This window comes from Aquarana catesbeiana, linkage group LG05, assembly GCF_042186555.1.
Source record: "Aquarana catesbeiana isolate 2022-GZ linkage group LG05, ASM4218655v1, whole genome shotgun sequence".
Classification (NCBI taxonomy): Eukaryota; Metazoa; Chordata; class Amphibia; order Anura; family Ranidae; genus Aquarana; species Aquarana catesbeiana.
Window position 1 is genome coordinate 145,687,679 of NC_133328.1, and position 20,991 is coordinate 145,708,669.

The 20,991-nt window shown below is 44.6% G+C and overlaps 1 protein-coding gene across 2 annotated transcripts in view; it reads right to left on the reverse strand.

The window, feature by feature from the left end:
- Positions 1-20,991, reverse strand: part of NGLY1 (N-glycanase 1) — a 66,073-nt gene that overhangs the window by 41,981 nt on the left and 3,101 nt on the right. For both annotated transcript variants that reach the window (XM_073630262.1, XM_073630263.1), the window contains exon 2: positions 17,319-17,433. In XM_073630262.1, coding sequence (XP_073486363.1) covers positions 17,319-17,433 — 115 coding nt within the window. The remainder of the gene's footprint in view (positions 1-17,318; positions 17,434-20,991) is intronic.

The following is a 20,991-nucleotide window of genomic DNA, read 5'->3' on the forward strand; positions in this document are numbered from 1 at the left end:
TATGCTCCCACTTCTGGCAAAAGATCGCCGCAGTATACGCGGCGATCTACGCCATGTCCGGCCCCTCCTCCGTCCTCCCCCGCTGTCTTCTGGGAGACACACGGGTCCCAGAAGACAGCAGGAAAAACTCAGAATGGGCAGGACATCATGGGCGTTCTGGACAGGTAAGTGTCCTTATTTTAAAAAGGCAGCAGCTGCTGACTTGATTTTTTTTTATGCTATCTGAACAAAATGAAAGCTAGTGTCAGTCATCTTTGACCCTACCTACACCATATTAATGAAAAAAAAAAAAAAAAAAAAAAAAAAAAAACACAACACCACACACACACACACATTATATATATATACACATACACATATATATATATATATATATATATATATATGTATATGTATGTATGTATGTATGTATGTATGTATGGTTTAATAAAGATTTATTATGAGCTGTAAAAAAGTTTTTGGATATTTAGTCCTCATACACATAGACGTTTTAAAAAACAGGCTTTAAAAAAAAAGCGGCGTTAACGCGATTCTATCAGCGTTTTGCAGTGGCGTCAATGCGCGTTATTCTGCGTTTTTAAGTGTTATCGCTAAGGCGCTTTTTAAAAAAAAGGACAGACATCCCTCTGCTTTTTTTCCATTCCCATATTATCCACAATGCCAAGGAAAAAAAACCAAAAATGTTTGATATCATGTGACAGTGCCAGTTTGGTTGGAGACAGAGGAGAGAGATAAGTCTGTGTGAGTTTGAGTTTTTGCGTTTTCTTTTTTCATTATGGATCCTGTTGTGCAAAAGATTGATGAAGCAATCCTGCTTATTATCTTGCGGAGGATTCGTAGAAGGAGACAGTTGGAGGAGAGAAGCAGCAGACGACATCGCTTGTGGACCCATCCACTAGTATCCCAGCGGCTGAGTGGGGTACTTCAACTAGATGTATGCAGAACTTCGCATACATCCAGAAAAATTTTACAACTTTACCAGTTTGTCTGTGACGCTCTTCGATGAGCTATTGGAGAGACTCCGGCCAAGATTGACCAGGAGGGGCATTGTCATGCGGCGATCTGTGTCAGCACAGGGTAGCACAGTGGTGTAGTGGGCAGCACTCTCGCCTAGCAGTAAGAAGGGTCGCTGGTTCAAATCCCAACCACGACACTACCTGCCTGGAGTTTGCATGTTCTCCCTGTGCCTGCGTGGGTTTCCTCCGGGTACTCCGGTTTCCTCCCACACTCCAAAGACATGCTGGTAGGTTAATTGGCTTCTGTCCAAAAAAAAAAAAATTGGTTCTAGTATATGAATGTTAGGGACCTTGGATTGTGGGCTCCTTGAGGGTAGGGACCGATGTGAGTGTGTGATATATGTGGGGAGCGCTGCATAAAAATTGACACAGTGCTATATGGGTACCTTAAATACAAATAGGGATAATTGTAGACACGCACCCACACTTGCTCAGGTTGAACTCTATGGATTGGTGTCTTTATTCAACCTTACTAACTATGTAACTATGTGTCACCGGAGGAACGGCTACTAGTAACACTGAGGTAAGTGAAATCTTATAAAGAAGTACTCATATGGGTTAGGGCTAGGGGTTAGGGTTTAGGCAATAGGGGTTAGTGGATAGTGTTAGGCTTAGGGGTGGGACTTTTTAGTCGTATGCTGTTTTAATTAAACATTTTAGAATTTTTATGTTAGGTTCCTTTCCACTGAACAAAGTTTTGTGTCCCTTCACCATTATTTCCTCCTTGGTGTCGCAATGGTCTCTGCAGTAAACGAGGTCAACATGTGTTGCAATTTGGGGAGGAGCTACAACAGTCAGTCATGCCGGAGCCGATCAAAGAAATCTGGCAATCTGTTGTGGATGGATTCTGGGAAAAAAAAAACTATTTCCTAATTGCATTGGTGCCCTGGATGGGAAACACATCAGAGTGAAGAAGCCTCCCCACAATAACACATCTTATTTTAATTATAAAAAATATTTTTCTGTGGTCCTCCTGGCATTGACTGATGCCCATCTAAAATTCCTTGCCATGGAAGCTTACGGCAGCCAAGGCGACGCCCGCATATTCAGAGAGTCTGCATTAAGACGTCGTCTGCATGAGGGATGCCTCAACATACCACCCAGTAGGCCCCACTACCCTGCACTGATGAACAAAGTTTGCTGTTGGTGATGGTTGTGGATGAGGCTTTTGGATTGGTCGAAAACCTTATGAGGCCATATAGTGGATATGGTCTCAGCCATGAAAAAATAAATTTTAAATTATAGGCTCAGCCGTGCACGCCATGTGGTTGAGTGTGCACTTGGTGTCTTGACGACCAAATGGAGGGTTTTGCTGTCCTCCATGCAACTGGATGTGGAGAATGAAATCAAGGTGGTCCTGGCATGCTGCACCCTTCAAAATGTTCTGAACAATGAGGAACAGGAGCCCAGCAACCCAACACATCTTGTTCAATTTATGGGACTTGCGGTCAACGGTGCGGGTCATGACAATCCGCAACCAATTTGCCCAATATTTTGTATCGCCTGATAGAGAGGTGTCATGGCAAGATGATCATATTTAAAAAAACAATGTTGACATTGAAAAAATCAGCTCGGATTTTGGTCTTGTTTTTTTCCCCATTTAATAAAACACATCATATTTATGTTACTTCTTTTTGTGTCCATGTTTTTGTTTTTTGCTTTTTTAAAAGAATTTATTGAGTGAATAGGTATATTAAAACAATTGTTTTCCCTCGCAGGGGAATCAAATGAGTGTATAGTAGTATACATAGGAACAGAATAAATCCAAACATGTTAATGCAAATAAACATCACATAGGATATATCTGAGGGAGTTATAAATGATAAAAGGGGCGTGATGCTCCTGGACATTTAAAATAATAAACCGCCATCAGCCTTGATGTCCCAACACCCCAAATGGGTTCAGACTGTCGGGGCCTCAAGGTCTTCGGGTGTTGAACAGGTCAAGGTGCACTCATAGGGGATATTGAAAAACCATTAAAACTCCCGTTGATAACTTCTGAGGAGTCTTCATAAGGTATGGGTGGGGCCAGAATTAAAGGGAAACCCCAATATATCGGGCCCAGGTTTCCCATATTAGTTTACATGTTTCAATTTTATCGAGGATAGTATTGGAGGTTTTTTCCTGATACATGATCCAGGAAACCACCTGTTTAGTTAAGTGGAATGAGACTTTTGGGGACTTCCAGGCCCGAGCTATCGTCAGTTTAGCTCCAATGAGAATATAGTGGATTAGAATTTGGTCGTATTTAGGGAGTTTGGGGATTGTTCGGTTTAAGAGGGCAATTGTCGGGTTCTGGGGGACCGCATTGCCTGCGACTTTGCGAATTAGATTGAAAAGTTTGTTCCAATAGCCTCTGATTCTGGGACACACCCAAAATATATGAAGGAGGGATCCCAGGTGCCCATATCCCCTAAAGCATAGGGGAGATGACTGTCGGAAAAATTTAGCTAGACCTTTTGGGACCAGGTACCATCGGGAAATGACCTTGAGGTCTGCTTCAATTAGGGAGATGTTTAGGATCCCCTTGTAGGCGCTTGAGAAGTGAGAATGCCAAGTTTCTAGATCCCCCTCGAACCCGATGTCACGCTCCCAACTCAGCATATGTCGCTTTCTCCTGTGGTTCAGCTAAGGCTGAGTAAATTAGGGAGATTCCCCCCCCCCCTCCTCATGTCCATGGCCGAGGAGCACCACTGTTCATAGGGGGGGTAATAGTTAGGGGGAACGATTCTCGGGAGGAGATTGAATGTAGAGAGTGGCCTATCTGGTAGAAGCGGAATTTTTCTGAAGGGGGCATATCCAATTTTGAAGTACAGTGGATCAGTTTAAGGGGGCCATTTGAGTTTAAATAAAGTGTCCTATTCGATATAGACCCTAATCGAGCCACCACTGAAACGCCTTGATATCTGTCCCTGGTGGGAAAAGGGGGTTATTGAAAATGTGGGCCAGGGGATGCCACTTGGATGTTATGGTGTTCAGTTAATGTAATGAGTCGCATAATGCAAGAGTGTGAAAGGGTAGGGGACAGGATCAGAGGCCTAGATTCGGGGGGGGGAGATGTTGGACGCCAAATAAGATAGTCAATAGTAAAGTTAGGGATAGCCTGTCTTTCCATCTCTATCCATTCAGGTTTAGGACCTCTAGAGTAAATGGCTGATATTTGGCTTAGATGTGCTGCCTGGTAGTACCACCAGAGATTGTGCAGTCTTAAGCCTCCTTTCTTTCTGGATCTGAAGAGGGTCTTTTTAGGGAGTCTGGTTTAATTTACCCCACCATGTTTCTTCTTTTGCTCCTCGAGTCCATTACATTCTGCGTGAGGCAAACGCATGCTAGCCCTATTCAGGCTTAGCATGCCTTTGTCCCAAGCAGAGTGCAAAGTGGTCTTTTCATTCTGTTTGGGACAAACGCATGCTAGCCCTATTAGGGCTTAGCATACATTTGTCTCAAGCAGAGTGCAAATGAGTGCTGTTGTGCATCCTATAAAAAAAAAAATGAAAAACAAACAAACAAACAATCAGACGAAATTTGTTAATCAAAGAAATTTTTATTTATCATGAAAAAAAAAAAAAAAAAAAATCACAACTGGTGATATGTGTGCTGGGATGCTTGGTCACCTTGGGGATTGGAGGGGGGGGAATGGGGCTGGCGCCTATGCATACAACGGTGCACATAATTTGTAGGAGTGTGGGGCGGGGTCCTTGCACTGCTGAGGTCCCGGGGGCCACTAAGGAATCCTGAGAAACCGTGTATGGATCGACAAAGTGGAGGTGGCACACCACTATATTTTGCCTGTCTGTATTGCACACAGATGGTGTTCAATTGATCCATACACTGTCAAAACGTCACTTATGCCCATACGTCTTAAAAGGGCCATTTTTTAGTTGTCATTTTTTCAAATGACAAAATTTTTTCTTTTTTTTTGATGCCATTCCATGAGCGGGTGCAATTTTGAAGCATGACATGTTGGGTATCAATTTACTCGTCGTAACATTATCTTTCACAATATAAAAAAATTGGGCTAACTTTATTGTTGCCTTATTCAAAGTGAATTTTTTCCAAAAAAAGTGACCAAAAAAAAAAAAAAACCACAAAACAAAAACTTGTTTTTAACTTGTAAACACCGAGTCTGAAAAAGAGGCCTGGTCTTTAAGTGGTTAAACCACTCAAGTGTTGCTTTAGCAGTGTGTTTGAGGTAATTGTCCTGCAGGAAGCTGAACCTCTGTCCTAGCTCCAATTAACACACAGTTGTACAGGTTTTGCTCAAGATTATCCCTATATTTAGCACCATCCATCTTTCCCTCAACTCTGACCAGTTTCCCAGTCCCAACTGCTGAAAAACATGGTGTTTTGGGTGATGTGATGTGTTGGGTTTGCGCAAGACATAACGTTTTGTTTGGGGCCTTTTAAAAAGGTGTGTATATGTAATGACAGATCATGTGACACTTATGCCACGTACACACGAGCGGACTTTACGGCGGACTTTCTGAATGAACGGACTTGCATACACACAATCAACCAAAGTCGGACGAATTCGTACGCGATGACGTACGACCGGACTTAAATAAGGAAGTTCACAGCCAGTAGCCAATAGCTGCCCTAGCGTGGCTTTTTGTCCGTCGAACTAGCATACAGACGAGTGGACTTTTCGACCGGACTCGGGTCCGTCGGATAGATTTGAAACATATATCAAATCTAAGTCCATCCAACTTTTGAAAACAAAAACAAACAGAAAACAAAGTCCGCTGGAGCCCACACACGATTGAATTGTCCGAAGAAATCCGGTACGCCGGACTAAGTCTGCCGTAAAGTCCGCTCGTGTGTACGCGGCATTAGATTGCACACAGGTGAACATTATTTCACTAATTATGTGACTTCTGAAGGTAACTGGTTGCACCAGAGCTTTTTATGGGCTTCATAACAAAGGTGGTGAATACATACACACATGACAATTATCAGTTTTTTTATTTCTGAAAAATAGTCTTATGTATACATTTTTCTAATTTTACTTCACCAACTTAGAGACTTATTGTGTTCTGATCCATCACATATAATTCAGATTAAAAAACATTGAACTAAAGGCTGTAATGTAACAAAATAGGTAAAAGGCCAAAAGGGGGTGAATACTTTTGCAAGGCACTGTATACCTGCAAAAAAGAACAGTCTAAAGCGATTTATCAGAACTTAATTTTCTGACTAAAGTTTCACTTTCAGCAACGCTGTCAGTAGTAAATTGTTTCAACCCTGTAACTACTACATCCGCAGAATAGCTTGTTCTATTCAAAATTAAGGGAAAGAAAGCCTAAAAATGAAAACTAATAAAGCCATCACATCTAAGAATTGGTAAACTGCAATATAATAAAATGTTTGCTTTGGGTTTAATATCTCTTTAACTGGTTAGTTTTCTATTGCTATAAGCTTGTGAAACTCAAAGTTCCCAACAAACCAATAATTACATTCAATGTACAAGGCACACGGGGGCTGATTTACTAAAACTGGAGTTTGTAAAATCTGGTGCAGCTCTGCATAGAAACCAATCAGCTTCCAGATTGTATTGTCAAAGCTTAATTAAACAAGCTAGAAGCTGATTGGCTACCATGCACAGCTGCACCAGATTTTGCACTCTAAAGTTTTAGTAAATCAACCTCACAGAGTCTCAGAAACAAGAAAACTGTCTCAGCTCATGAAGTTTCAGAATAAAAATTGGACTTGGCAATGTCAATGTCTTCTAAATTTTGGTACTGTAGTTTCACAATGCAGTAAACCTATCCTGAGAGATATACTCGGGCTGATGAACTGAAATTGCTAAGCTGTTACACTGAAGAACAGAACAGGGGTGTAGATTAGGAAAATCAGAGAAAATTCACAAGTCCCTATCTGCATACTTGTTCTGACCCAAAAAAAGAGTCAACATGGCAACCAGATAACTAGCATTTTCAGAGAGAAAGCTCTGATATGGCAGCGTTTATATCTCGGTCATAACAGGTTTTGTACTGGAATTGTTGTTTTGGCAGTTATTTGTATGTAATGACAAGGGGGTAGCTCAATTGCATGCTTAATTGGCAATTAGCAACAAGAAGGCTGTGTTTTTACATAATTTCTAGGACACTACAAGTCACAAAGGTATTGGGTTATCGGACCATAGCTGTATAATGAACAGTCTTTGTATGCGATTTTATGTCTCATCAAATATTTATACTAGAGCAAGTCTTTAAAAACTGACTTGTTAAAGGCTGAAGAACACAGGAAAAAACCATCCACGGATAAAAGATCTTGACAAAAATATGTAGCCTGCCATTGCGGACCTCTTAAAAATGCTAACTGCCTGGCTGTCATGCTAATCCTCAAGCTTCAATACATTGAACAAATTACAAGAACGCAGTCCAGGAGATCCCACTTAAAGCAGTTGTATGCCCTGCTTGGTCATTTTTATCTACAGATAAGCCTATAATATGCCTTACCTGTAGGTAAAATGAGTGTCATCTAAACCTGCACAGTTTAGGAGATATTCACCCTGCATGCAGCCGCTACTGTAAGCGGCACATGCTCTCTGAAGTCCTGGCGGCTCTTGCCAGAATAAAGGACTCCCACAAATGAAGTCATCGCGGCTCTGGCCACTCACAGCGCCAAAGCCTGCGAACCCGGAAGAAACGCAGAAGGAACATGCCAGCCCCCTCAGCGGTGACTGGGCGAGCTGCGAGAGCTTCATTATAAGATAAGTATTTCATAATGGACTAGTATGCGATGCATAATACCCTATTATGCTATTGTCTTGAAGGGGTTTTTTTTTTTTGGCGGTTTACTACCCCTTTAATTGGCTGCATACTTGTTCTGGATTAGTGACTCAGAATTTAAAGTACATCTATTTCCAAACTATGCACATTAAAGTACTTACATATTGAACAAGCAGTAAAAGCACTTTAATACAGGTCCTCACTGACCTCTGTAGCTCTAGACATTGTGGAGAAATTGATATTCAAAGTTCATAACACACTGAAATCATACCCCATCTCCCCTTATTTTCCAAGACAGCCGGAAAAAAAAAATTGTACAGCAGATTTTTCTAAACTGTTAGAAACCAGGATCTTTGTTATAAACTTCATATTCTTTGTTGTGATCTTTGAGGATTACTTACTTCAAAGTACTTTCAGCTACAGAGGTCAGTGGACAATTTGTTTACTGCTTGTTAAACTGGCAATTTACACTATTGTTTAACAAATCAATTCCCATTAACCAGGAAAACATTGCCCAGTAAATTATACTGTTCATATTTGTGCCACAGAACTTATAAATTTTCATTATCTACTGGCTCAGACGCCAGGACATTCAACTCTAGAACTGCCTGGGAGCATGCATGCATGACTCCACAGGACCCTATAAAGGGAAATGAGCCACCCTGAAACCACAAAAGCAGTGTTATAGCGGTTGGGGCCAGTTGGGAGGAGGAAATAATATTTTTCTACTCATCAGGAGGCAGCATTTAGGAGGAATTTTGCACCTTAGCAGGTAAAAAAAAAAAAAAAAAAAAAAAAAAAAAAAATCGAGGCTTCAATAACAGCTTTGTGAGAAAAAGAAGACACTAAAATAAAAAAAAAAACAAAAAAAAAAAAACATACAAAAAAAAAACAGTATCTGGCAATTCATTTTGTTGGCATCTCCAGGCAGCATTGAGAAAAAGGCGCCTCCCATCTAGCAACAGGAACCACATCATCCACCATTGCAAAAAAGAGCAGCATACCCCTGAGTATCAGTAATATAACTACCGAAGGAACAACACATAAGCAGTCATATAACCAAAATATGTTAAAACAAAAGCCCTAAAATTAATAGGACCATAGGGATGTGAAGCTATGCTGTCCTGGAAGATTGCTAGAAAATGAGGTACCGGGTACCCAACTCTGTTTTCTTTAGCCACCTTTCAGTGCAGCATTGAGAGGATTAGGACGAAATAACCTCTTAGTGGTGTTGTACTGCTAGCAGGACCTATTCCATAAGGCATATTCTTGACAGGAGAGTAGGACCAACTGATGTGTCAAAACACCATATGAAAATTGGACAAGGGGGCAGCTCTGTAGAGCAGTTGAGGCAAACCCCTTCCTCTGTCCATACTGAGGCCAAAGACTCGAGAAAAGACCTCTAAATCCACTGAGAGGTTATACTTATAAAACTCTATAGAGCACAGGGTAGATAAAAATAAACAAAAAAAAAAAATGGATTTGATTTTTTATCAAATTTAATAAAATGCTTTTGGAGTAAAAATCTATCTAAAAATATACTTTTGTAAAGAAGTATGTCCGGCTAGGGGTAGAACACCCAAATGATTGGCACCTCATCCCAAATAGTTAATTATTGAAGTGCAGAGATGAAAGCAGGGATTTTTGCGGTGCTTACAAATAATAATGGAAACCAATGATTTAAAAAGATATATAATAAATTTTAATCGAAAATATAGTTAAAACACAACAGGGCCACATTGTTCACTAGTGATCAACAATTCATAGTAAAGGTGGTCATTAGGCGAATATTCAGCTTTAACAAGAGTTGCTTTTTCGATTATTAACCCGAAAAAAAAAAAAGTGTAAAAACTGTAAAAGATTTTGACAGGTATCCACTCCCACTTCTGCTACGACCGCCTAGGTGATTGAAAGCACCCCCCAGTCTTTTGGGGACACGCGACAGGTCCCAGAAGATTGCGTGACCATTCATAATGCGCAGCATGGCTTATGCATGTACAGTGGGCACCCGGCTGTGAAGCCGCAAGCTGTCTCAGCCAGGTGCCCACAGTTAGGATGCCGGCACCAAAGACAGATGACAGGAGGGGAAACCAGTTAGGGTGAGTCCATCGCTAGATCCTTAGGCATGTGGAGAGTCTCCAGTTTAAGGAGGCCGAGCTTGTAACAGTAATAGAATAAAAATTCATGTTGTGTTACACCATGTTCTGTTGTCAAGACCATAAGATATGTATTCACTATTTTTTTTAAAGGGGTTGTAAATCCTCATGGTTTTTCACCTTAATGCATTAAGGTGAAGAACCTTTTTTTTACTGCTGCAGCCCCCCAGTTTAACTGGACGCTGTCATCCTCTGTCTGGGAACGAGCACACCATCTGTAGCTGGTGTCTCGATTGGATAGATTGATAGCAGCGCAGCCATTGGCTCCTGCTGCAGTCAATCAAATCAAATGATGCGGCGCCGAAGAGCGGGACCGAGTCCTGCATTCTGTGTGAATGGACACAGAAGCGGCACTCGGGAGCGTGCCCGCACGGGTGTCCACCAAGGAGAGCGCTTCTCCAACGTGGACACTGGATGAGGGGAGGAGCCACCAGCGCCACCGTGGGACCCCAGAAGAGGAGGTTCGGGGCCACTCTGTGCAAAACAAACTGCACAGTGGAAGTATAACTTTTTTTTTTTTTTCTAAATAACAAAAGGAGGGTTTACAAAGATTCCGAAAAAAATAATAATCAGAAGAGCTGCTCCAGCCCACTTAGTTTTGAATTATTATCACTACATTACGGCATTTGTGATCACACATTCTTATGAAAAGGATCTAGTGTATAGTCTCATGCATTGTACCATCTCCACTGTAGGAAGGACTACATAAATAAAACATGATAGGGAAAAAACTTTATGAGGTCAATACTTTTAATAAGAAAGGTGATATATAATGTTCCTCTTATGGTAGGATGACTGGAACCTTGTCCTTTCAACCTACTGGTTTCAGGCCTACGTTGTGCATCTGGTAATAACTATGAGATATGCGATTTTCTGCTGGATATAGCCTCAGGAGCTAAGCCTCCTGGGCCATCGATGTACATGTGTAAGGACAAATACAACTTGAGTATAATCAAAGTAATACATGTATAAGGAATGGACTAATGTCATTCATAAGAAATACATAAAGTTAAAGTTTTCTCTATAATGCACAAATCATGCAAAACCTTCTGCAACAAAGCCTAATTTAACCCTCTCATGACTAAGCCTATTTTTGAAATTTGGTGTTTACAAGTTAAAATCCGTATTTTTTGCTAGAAAATTACTTAGAACCCCCAAACATTATATATATGATGTTACGCCGAGTAAACAGATACCAAACAGGTCACACTTTATAATTGCACGCACTCGTGGAATGGTGACAAACTACGGTACCTAAGAATTTCCATAGATGACGCTTTAAATTATTTTTATGGTTTCCAGGTTAGAGTTACAGAGGAGGTCTAGTGCTAGAATTATTGCTCCCGCTCTGACGATCGTGGTGATACCTCACATGTGTGAACTGAACACCATTTACATATACGGGCGCGACTTCCGTATGCGTTTTCTTTTCTGCACGAGCACGCGGGGACAGGGGCGCTTTAAAAAAAAAATTTTTTTTCTAATTTAGATTTATAAATTGTGTTAAAAAAAAATAAATAAAAATTGATGACTTATATTGCTGTCACAAGGAATGTAAACATCCCTTGTGACAGTAATAGGAGGTGACAGGTACTCTTTATGGAGGGATTGGGGGTCTAAAAGACCCCCAATCCCTGCTTTGCACTTCAAAGTATTCAGATCGCCGAAAACGGCGATTCTGAATACTGTGTATTTTTTTTTAAATCGGCACCATTGGCAGCTGAGTAAACGGGAAGGGACGCCATGACGTCGCTTCCGCGTTTACAATCAGAAGGCTAGAACGAAGCCACCCACAGTTTCGTTCCAGCGCGCCCCCAGCGGCAGCAGATTGCTCACCAGGCCTCCCGATCAAACAGGAGGCCCGGTATCAGCGGCGGTAGGGCGCCCGCTGCTCCGGTATAACAGCCGAGCGGCTTTTAGCTGCATCGGTTGTTATACCCGGAAAGCCGATCGCCCGCTGTAAAAACAGTACCGGGATGATGCCTGCAGCTGCGGGCATCATCCCGGTATAACCTCGGAAAGCCGAGTACGCACATCTGCGTACGCTCGGCAGGAAGGGGTTATTGAAGACTATTAGAAATATCACATATTTGATATAGAAGACATGGGACATCCCAAAAAGATACCCTTGTCAGGTCTCTGCCCAGCAGTTTGATCTCTAAACCATTTACTCATGTTGTCTATGTACTGTACATTTATGCATAAAGACGACCATATTGCCAAATGCTCAGAGACAGTGTTTATATACAATTATATTGTGTAACATACTAAAGTTCCCAAATCAAGGGGCCACTTATGCAATAAGGTGAAAGCAGACCATTAGAATGGTCACATATACAGAGTGATAGTGAATGTCACATATAAGCATTAATCCACAACAAACAGAAAACCTAGTTGAACATCAGCCGCTAGAAGTTCTAATCCTATTTTATGTGACGGTTGATGATAGACAAGACACAGCTTACTGCAGAATCATGAGGTACATACATATGAGGTTCCATTAGAGTTGCCACCTCATCCCTTTAAACCCGAACATATATGAATTACACAGGTTCTGAGGCTAATTGAATGCAGATAAGGCACAGAGTTTATTTACCACCTTAATCAGCCACAGAACCTGTGTAATATGTATTTGGGTTTAAAGGGATGAGGTGGCAACCCTAGATTCCATACATATGGAAGTGATGCTTATGCCATCAAGCAGACCATTAGCATTATCACTGGACCTAGGTATAACTTGCTCTGTAGCTACCAATGCTTTATACATCTATCCAATGGAGATACTCAGGGAGTTCAAGCTGATAGAAATCAAAAGTTGAGCACACTAACTGGTGTGTATAGTACATACTGGTAACCCACAATAGGTATAGCTTTCACCCCTAGACCTGCATAACCATTTAGTAGGAATGGAAGCATGAGTCACCTTGATACTACATATTTAATACTGCACATGCACAGTGATTATGCCAATATAGTTTTTTGCAAATAAATATCTGAAAAGTGTGGAATGCATTTGTATTCAGCCCCCCCTTTACTCGGATACCCCTAACTAAAATCTAGTGGAACCAATTACTCTCAGAAGTCACTGAATTAGTAAATAGAATCCACCTGTGTGTAATTTAATCTTAGGATAAAGACAGCCAGGCCTCATTTCCCCTTGGAGAATAGGTGCAGGAACCCCCTCCGTCTGAGTCACCCCTTGTCTCTGCCCCCTACCCACCTCTGACCACCGTCCCTTGATTCCACCCCCTACCCACCTACCAGTACTGCCCCCTTTAGAGAATACAGAACCAAGTATCGTTTTGTGGTGCTAAATCATTTATATGGAACATGTTGATGATAAAAAGAAAAGCAGTAAAAAATAGATCCCTGGCAGTCAGCAACAATAGAATCCCAGCAATAGATCCCCACACAACAATAGACTCCCCCCAGCAACAATGGACTCCACCCTAACAATAGATTCCCTGTAGCAACAGTAAACTACCCACAAAATATCACATCCGAGCAACATTAGACACCCCCCCAGCAGCAACAACAGATCTCCCAGCAGCCAGCATCAATAGATCCTCCAGCAGCCAGTAAAAATAGACCTCTCACTCAACAGTAGATGCCTTCCAGTAACATAAGACTCCCCAGCAACAACAGACCCTCACACAAAATCAGATCCCCACCAGTGACAATAGATCCCCCAGCAGCTAACATCAATAGACCCTTCAGCACACTCCACACCCCATGCTATTACATACATTCAGTGCTGGAACTGCGTTCCCCGCGTTCCCGCTGAAAAAAATCCCTGAATACAGCTGTTCTGTGAAGTCCTCAAAGGTTGATTAGAGTACCTTAGTGAGCAAACAGCATCATGAAGGTCAAAAAACACACTAGACAGGTCAGGGATAAAAGTTGTGGAGAAGTTTAGAGGAGGGTTAGGTTATAAAAAAAAAAAAAATATCCCAAGCTTTGAACACCTTACAGAGCACTGTTTAATCCATCATCTGAAAATACAGAGTATGGCACAACTGCAAACCTACCAAGACATATTCGTCCACCTAAACTGACAGGCCGGGCAGGGAGAGCATTAATCAGAAGCAGCCAAGAGGCCCATGGTAACTCTGGAGGAGCTGCAGAGATCCACAGCTCAGGTGGGAGAATCTGTCCACAGGACAACTATTAGTCATGCACTCCATAAATCTGGCCTTCATAGAAGAGTGGCAAGATGAAAGCCATGGTTGAAAGAAAGCCATAAGAAGTCCTGTTTGCAGTTTGCGAGAAGCCATGTGGGGGACACAGCAAACATGTTGAAGAAGGTGCTCTGGTCAGATGAGAGCAGAATTGAACTTTATGGCCTAAAAGCAAAACACTGCACATCACCCTGAACACACCATCCCCACCATGAAACATGGTGGTGGCAGCATGCTGTGGGGATGATTTCTTCATCAGGGACAGGGAAGCTGGTCAGAGTTGATGGGAAAGTGGATGGATCCAAATGCAGGGCAATTTTAGAAGAAAACCTGTTAGAGTCTGCAAAAGACTTGAGACTGGGACAGAGGTTCACCTTCCAAAAGGACAACAAGCCTAAACCTACAGCCAGAGCTACAATGAAATGGTTTAGATCAAAGCAAATTCATGTATTGCAATGGCCCAGTCAAAGTGCAGACCTATAGCCAATTAAGAATCTGTGGCAAGAATTGAAAATTGCTGTTCACAGGCGCTCTCCATACAATCTGATAGAGCTTGAGCTATTTTGCAAAGAATGGGCAAAAATGTCACTCTCTAGATGTGCAAAGCTGGTAGAGACATCCCCAAAAAGACTTGCAGCTGTAATTGCAGTGGAAGGTGGTGACTCAGGGGGGCTGAATACAAATGCACGCAATACTTTTCCACTTTTTTTTTGTTACACATAAATTTGTGAAAACCGTTTATCATTTTCCTTCCACTTCACAATAAGCCTCTTTGTGTTGGTCTATCACATAAAATACATTTACGTTTTTGATTGTAACATGACAAAATGTGGAAAATTTCCAGGGGTATGAATACTTTTTCAAGGCACTGTAGTCCACTCACGCCAAATTCTTTCAGCTCCTAAGATCTTAACAAGTCCAGAACCAGTAGTGAACTCACACCAGAACACGGTGCAGGAAAACCTGCGTTATGTGCGAGTTTCCTCCACCGCATTTAAAACACACTGCATTTTCATTTCAATCTGTGGCGGGTGCCAATGCATGCTAATGACAAAAGTGATGTGTTTACCTGCATCGTACCATGCAATCTGGTTACAGTGCGCTTGTTAAAGTAGTGCACTACTTTTGGTGCGGTGCAAATTCAGTTTAATTTCAGATGAATAGGCTGAACACACATTGTACCAAAATCGCAAGCACATTCCTGTGATATTCCTTGTGTGAACTGGTCCTAAAGCTGCTAAGGATGGGCTCAAGCGTGTTCGCCACTCCAATTGCCCGAGCCCGCCGGGAAGCTTACACTGCGCAGCGCTAATTACAGATAGGGAGACATTTCCCGATCCGCAAATGTCTCACTGCCTGTGATTAGCGCTGCACCATGTAAGCTTCCTGGCGGGCGTGGGCACGTGGCGTCGAACACGTCTGAGCCCATCCTTATTGCTGACACCAAGCATGGAAGTGTAACCAGAAGTCCAACACCTGTATGCGTAAATGAGCAATCATTAAACACAGATTTGTCTATGCAGCCCTCGGATCGCGAATTAGCCTAGGAGCCTGTCAGTTGAATGTTACAGAATCCACAATTTATGTTTCTAGCTCAGCTTAGGGGTGGGCAATTGCCCAAAATCAGGCAAAGAAATGGATTATACCCTAGCAGGTTCTCCTAGATCATCACCTCATCTTGAGAGTGTAATCGATGGTAAAAATGTAGTAAGCACACAGACCCCAGTAGCTCTGCGACTAGTGTAACATAAATATAGGAAAGAATTAACATGTTGCAGGTTCTGCTCAACTCAGCTGCTGGCACTCTGCTCTGCAGCTTCTGCCTCCAACTTGCCAGGAACACAAAGCACATTCATCCTGCGCTTGCAAGAGGCACGCAAACATTAAAAAGAGAGGACCGCCTCCCAAAGGCACCCCACACTGTGCCTCCCCCCAGAATAGGAAGGAGAGCTAAAAGGAATAAACTCCAATCAACCTACCTTGGAGCCATCTGCCAGATTCGTAGCAGGTGTCATGGAGGAATCAGTCTGTATGGTGTAGCATTGCTAGCAGGATGAATTCTGCTGTAACGCTCCTGGTCCACCTTCTCCATCCCTCATCCACTTGGGCTCCTACCCTGGTATCTGTGGATTCCACCAGGGTATACTCACACATCTACCATTTTGTGGTCTGTTCATGGGGAACTAATGTGAGTAAGGGAGGGCTCCACTAGAGTGTCTGTGACCATGAGGATTGTGGCTTCTCCTCCAGCAGAGAAGAATCCATGGATAACACCAAAATGGTGATGAGGAGGTCCTACAACTCAGATACTACCAAAAGTAACCTAGAAAAAAAAAAAAAAAAAAAAAAAAAAAAAAAAAAAATGCAACCCCTCCAAGTCCATTGTCCCTGGAATCACAGACTGGACAGCCCCTGCAACTAGCATGATGGCCCCTAAAGCATAGATAAAATAAACTAGTGATGCCCCTGTTCGGCCAGCGGAAACACAAGTAACTGAGGCTCAGGGGTCTGTTGCTCTTTTTTATAATGGTGGATGATGCATCTCTTGTTTCTAGACAGGAGGAACCTTTCCTCAATGCTGCCCTGGAAGATGACTTGAGATAATAACGTCCATAATGTGGGGGCAAGAACATTTTAAGCCACAGGATTAGTATGACAGCCAAGCAGCTAGTAAGGCAGCTGATATTATTCTTATACAAGGTTCCTGGAAATGATTCTATTTAAAACGTTAAAAGACAGGCATCCTAATACTTAACCCACTGCTTGTGCCACCAAACTTTACTGCATTGAAAAGCTAATCTCACTGAATCTCACAGCATCTGACTAATTTCTGGGTGTATTAAATACAGAGTGCCCTTCACACCAGATATCCTACAAATGTCAATGTCAGAGCTGAAGCAGTTTTGAAAAGAGGAATGGTCAAAAAGTCCTCCTGGAGGCTTGTTTGTAGTCATTGCTGCCAAAGAAGGGTTGACCACCTATTAACGCCATGGGTTCACTTACTTTTTCTTTCGCTACTGTGAATGAATAATGGGTGTGTTCAATAAAGACATGAGAAATTAGAATGGTTTGCATGTTATCAGCTTAAGCACATTGTGACCTAGATGAGGATCAGATCACGTTTTATGGCAAATGACCAGTTAATTGCAATGGGTTCACATACTTTTTCCTCGGCACTGTAGTAGACAAGTCCTGTCACTTTACATTAATGACGTAAACTCTACAACTAAGAATTACCTCTTCAAATCCCATTTCAAATAAACATTCAACAGCCCCTGGGACTGGCAAAAGTCTGGTAGAAAATGCTGTATTCCCAATTCTTATGGATCTGTATTTTTCCTCATTTGGACTCCTGTTAGAATAAAACAAAACAAAAAAATACTTTTGGTAGAAAACTTGAAGACGGCAGAATTTATAGTTCATCAGATGAAGTAATCTAGACACTAAATATAAATAAAAATTTGTGTCTACTCTAAATAAATATCCTACAAAATCAAAGAGGTAAACCAAATGTCACAAACCTAAAAATACAGGATGTTTACTTGATGCATGGGGGTTGATTTACTAAAACTGGAGAGTACAAAATCTGGTGCAGCTCTGCATAGAATCCAATCAGGGTCCAGATTCTTTTTTTTTGGTCGAAGCTTAAGTGAAGAAGCTAAAGTTAGAAGCCGATTGGCTACCATGCATAGCTGCACCAGATTTTGCACTGTACAGTTATAGTAAATCAACCATATCAGCACGCAGCTATGGCTTCAACACAGCAGGGACACAATCCACACTTTTCCTCCTTATAACTGCAGTGCTTGGAGTAGAGTAGTCAAGCAGTCCACTCACATGCCTTCGAAGGGAAAGTCCAACCAAAGCTGCCAAACTGGTAGCATGCAAGTTGTATGCGGTAAAAGGAAAGTGAATGATATCAGCAGAGTCAAAAAGTGATATTAAAGTAACGCTAAAGGCAAACTATGTTTTCCATTTTGGATAGCATAACCACTGATATGATACATTACTCTGCCAACTGACAACAATGTGGTACTATTCCTCCCAATGGTACCAGCGCTATTAGGGAAAGTAACTAGGGGTGACCCCTACGGAACCCCCAGTAGAAAGAGTAATGGACTATCTCTGTACTCAATTATTGAACAAAGATATTAAAAATATATACATTTTATTTGTACAAAATTGTTAAAAAAAAGACAGATGTACAATGTGTGATAAAACAGCAATTCATGATAATCTCAGACAGCATGTTATACAAACATGTCTAAATGGTTACATGGTAGCCTCAGACAAATGCGGAAAGCATAGGATTCACAATGTACTGTATATCCTCTACATGTTTCGTGGCAGGGGTTGCTTCTTCAGGTGTTATATATATAGTATCATCTACCCCCCACCCATGTTTTACCCTCTAACCCATCCTTTCTCCCCACCCCTCTCTCTTTCACACTCTTCCTCCTTTCCTTGCCCCCCCTTCTTTCCTTTTCTATTCCCCCCCCCCTTAACCTCTCCCCCACTTTCTCCTACCAATTTACCTTTTCTTGCTACCCTTTGCTCTTCTACCATCTTTCTTTTGTTCCCCTCTTTTCTTTCCTCCCCCTTTCGTATCTCATCAGGACGAACCCCCCCACTCCCCTCTATGGAAAGTGGCCTGGGGCGATCCCCCGCTCCCCTCTATGGGTAGGGGCGATCCCCTGCCCCCCTCTATGGGAAGTGACGTGGGGGGGGGGGGGTCGATCCCCGCTCCCCTCTACAGGAAGTGACGTGGGGGTGGTCGATCCCCCGCTCCCCTCTACGGGAAGTGACGTGGGGGGGGGTCGATCCCCCGCTCCCCTCTATGGGGGGGGGCGATCCCCCGCTCCCCTCTATGGGGGGGGCGATCCCCCGCTCCCCTCTATGGGGGGGGCGATCCCCCGCTCCCCTCTATGGGAAGTGACGTGGGGGCGATCCCCCGCTCCCCTCTATGGGAAGTGACGTGGGGGCGATCCCCCGCTCCCCTCTATGGGAAGTGACGTGGGGGCGATCCCCCGCTCCCCTCTATGGGAAGTGACGTGGGGGCGATCCCCCCGTACCCCGCTATGGGAAGTGACGTGGGGGCGATTCCCCCCGTACCCCTCTATGGGAAGCGACGTGGGGGCCATCCCCTCTATGGGAAGTGACGTGGGGGCCATCCCCTCTATGGGAAGTGACGTGGGGGCCATCCCCTCTATGGGAAGTGACGTGGGGGCCATCCCCTCTATGGGAAGTGACGTGGGGGCCATCCCCTCTATGGGAAGTGACGTGGGGGCCATCCCCCGCTCCCCTCTATGGGAAGTGACGTGTGGGCGATTCCCCCATTCCCCTCTATGGGAAGTGACGTGGGGGGCGATCCCCCCATTCCCCTCTATGGGAAGTGACGTGGGGGGCGATCCCCCCATTCCCCTCTATGGGAAGTGACGTGGGGGGCGATCCCCCCATTCCCCTCTATGGGAAGTGACGTGGGGGCGATCCCCTCTATGGGAAGTGATGTGGGGGGGGGGGGGGTCGATCCCCCGCTCCCCTCTATGGGGGGGCGATCCCCCGCTCCCCTCTATGGGAAGTGACGTGGGGGCGATCCCCCGCTCCCCTCTATGGGAAGTGACGTGGGGGCGATCCCCCGCTCCCCTCTATGGGAAGTGACGTGGGGGCGATCCCCCGCTCCCCTCTATGGGAAGTGACGTGGGGGCGATCCCCCGCTCCCCTCTATGGGAAGTGACGTGGGGGCGATCCCCCGCTCCCCTCTATGGGAAGTGACGTGGGGGCGATCCCCCGCTCCCCTCTATGGGAAGTGACGTGGGGGCGATCCCCCCGTACCCCGCTATGGGAAGTGACGTGGGGGCGATTCCCCCCGTACCCATCTATGGGAAGTGACGTGGGGGCGATCCCCCCGTTCCCCTCTATGGGAAGTGACGTGGGGGCGATCCTCCGCTCCCCTCTATGGGAAGTGACGTGGGGGGCGATCCCCCCATTCCCCTCTATGGGAAGTGACGTGGGGGGCGATCCCCCCATTCCCCTCTATGGGAAGTGACGTGGGGGGCGATCCCCCCATTCCCCTCTATGGGAAGTGATGTGGGGGCGATCCCCTCTATGGGAAGTGACGTGGGGGGGGGGGGGGGGTCGATCCCCCGCTCCCCTCTATGGGGGGGCGATCCCCCGCTCCCCTCTATGGGAAGTGACGTGGGGGCGATCCCCCGCTCCCCTCTATGGGAAGTGACGTGGGGGCGATCCCCCGCTCCCCTCTATGGGAAGTGACGTGGGGGCGATCCCCCGCTCCCCTCTATGGGAAGTGACGTGGGGGCGATCCCCCGCTCCCCTCTATGGGAAGTGACGTGGGGGCGATCCCCCGCTCCCCTCTATGGGAAGTGACGTGGGGGCGATCCCCCCGTACCCCGCTATGGGAAGTGACGTGGGGGCGATTCCCCCCGTACCCCTCTATGGGAAGTGACGTGGGGGCGATCCACCCGTTCCCCTCTATGGGAAGTGACGTGGGGGCGATCCTCCGCTCCCCTCTATGGGAAGTGACGTGGGGGGCGATCCCCTCTATGGGAAGTGACGTGGGGGCGATCCCCTCTTTGGGAAGTGACGTGGGGGCGATCCCCTCTATGGGAAGTGACGTGGGGGCGATCCCCTCTATGGGAAGTGACGTGGGGGCGATCCCCTCTATGGGAAGTGACGTGGGGGCGATCCCCTCTATGGGAAGTGACGTGGGGGGCGATCCCCTCTATGGGAAGTGACGTGGGGGGCGATCCCCTCTATGGGAAGTGACGTGGGGGGCGATCCCCCGCTCCCCTCTATGGGAAGTGACGTGGGGGGCGATCCCCCGCTCCCCTCTATGGGAAGTGACGTGGGGGGCGATCCCCCGCTCCCCTCTATGGGAAGTGACGTGGGGGGC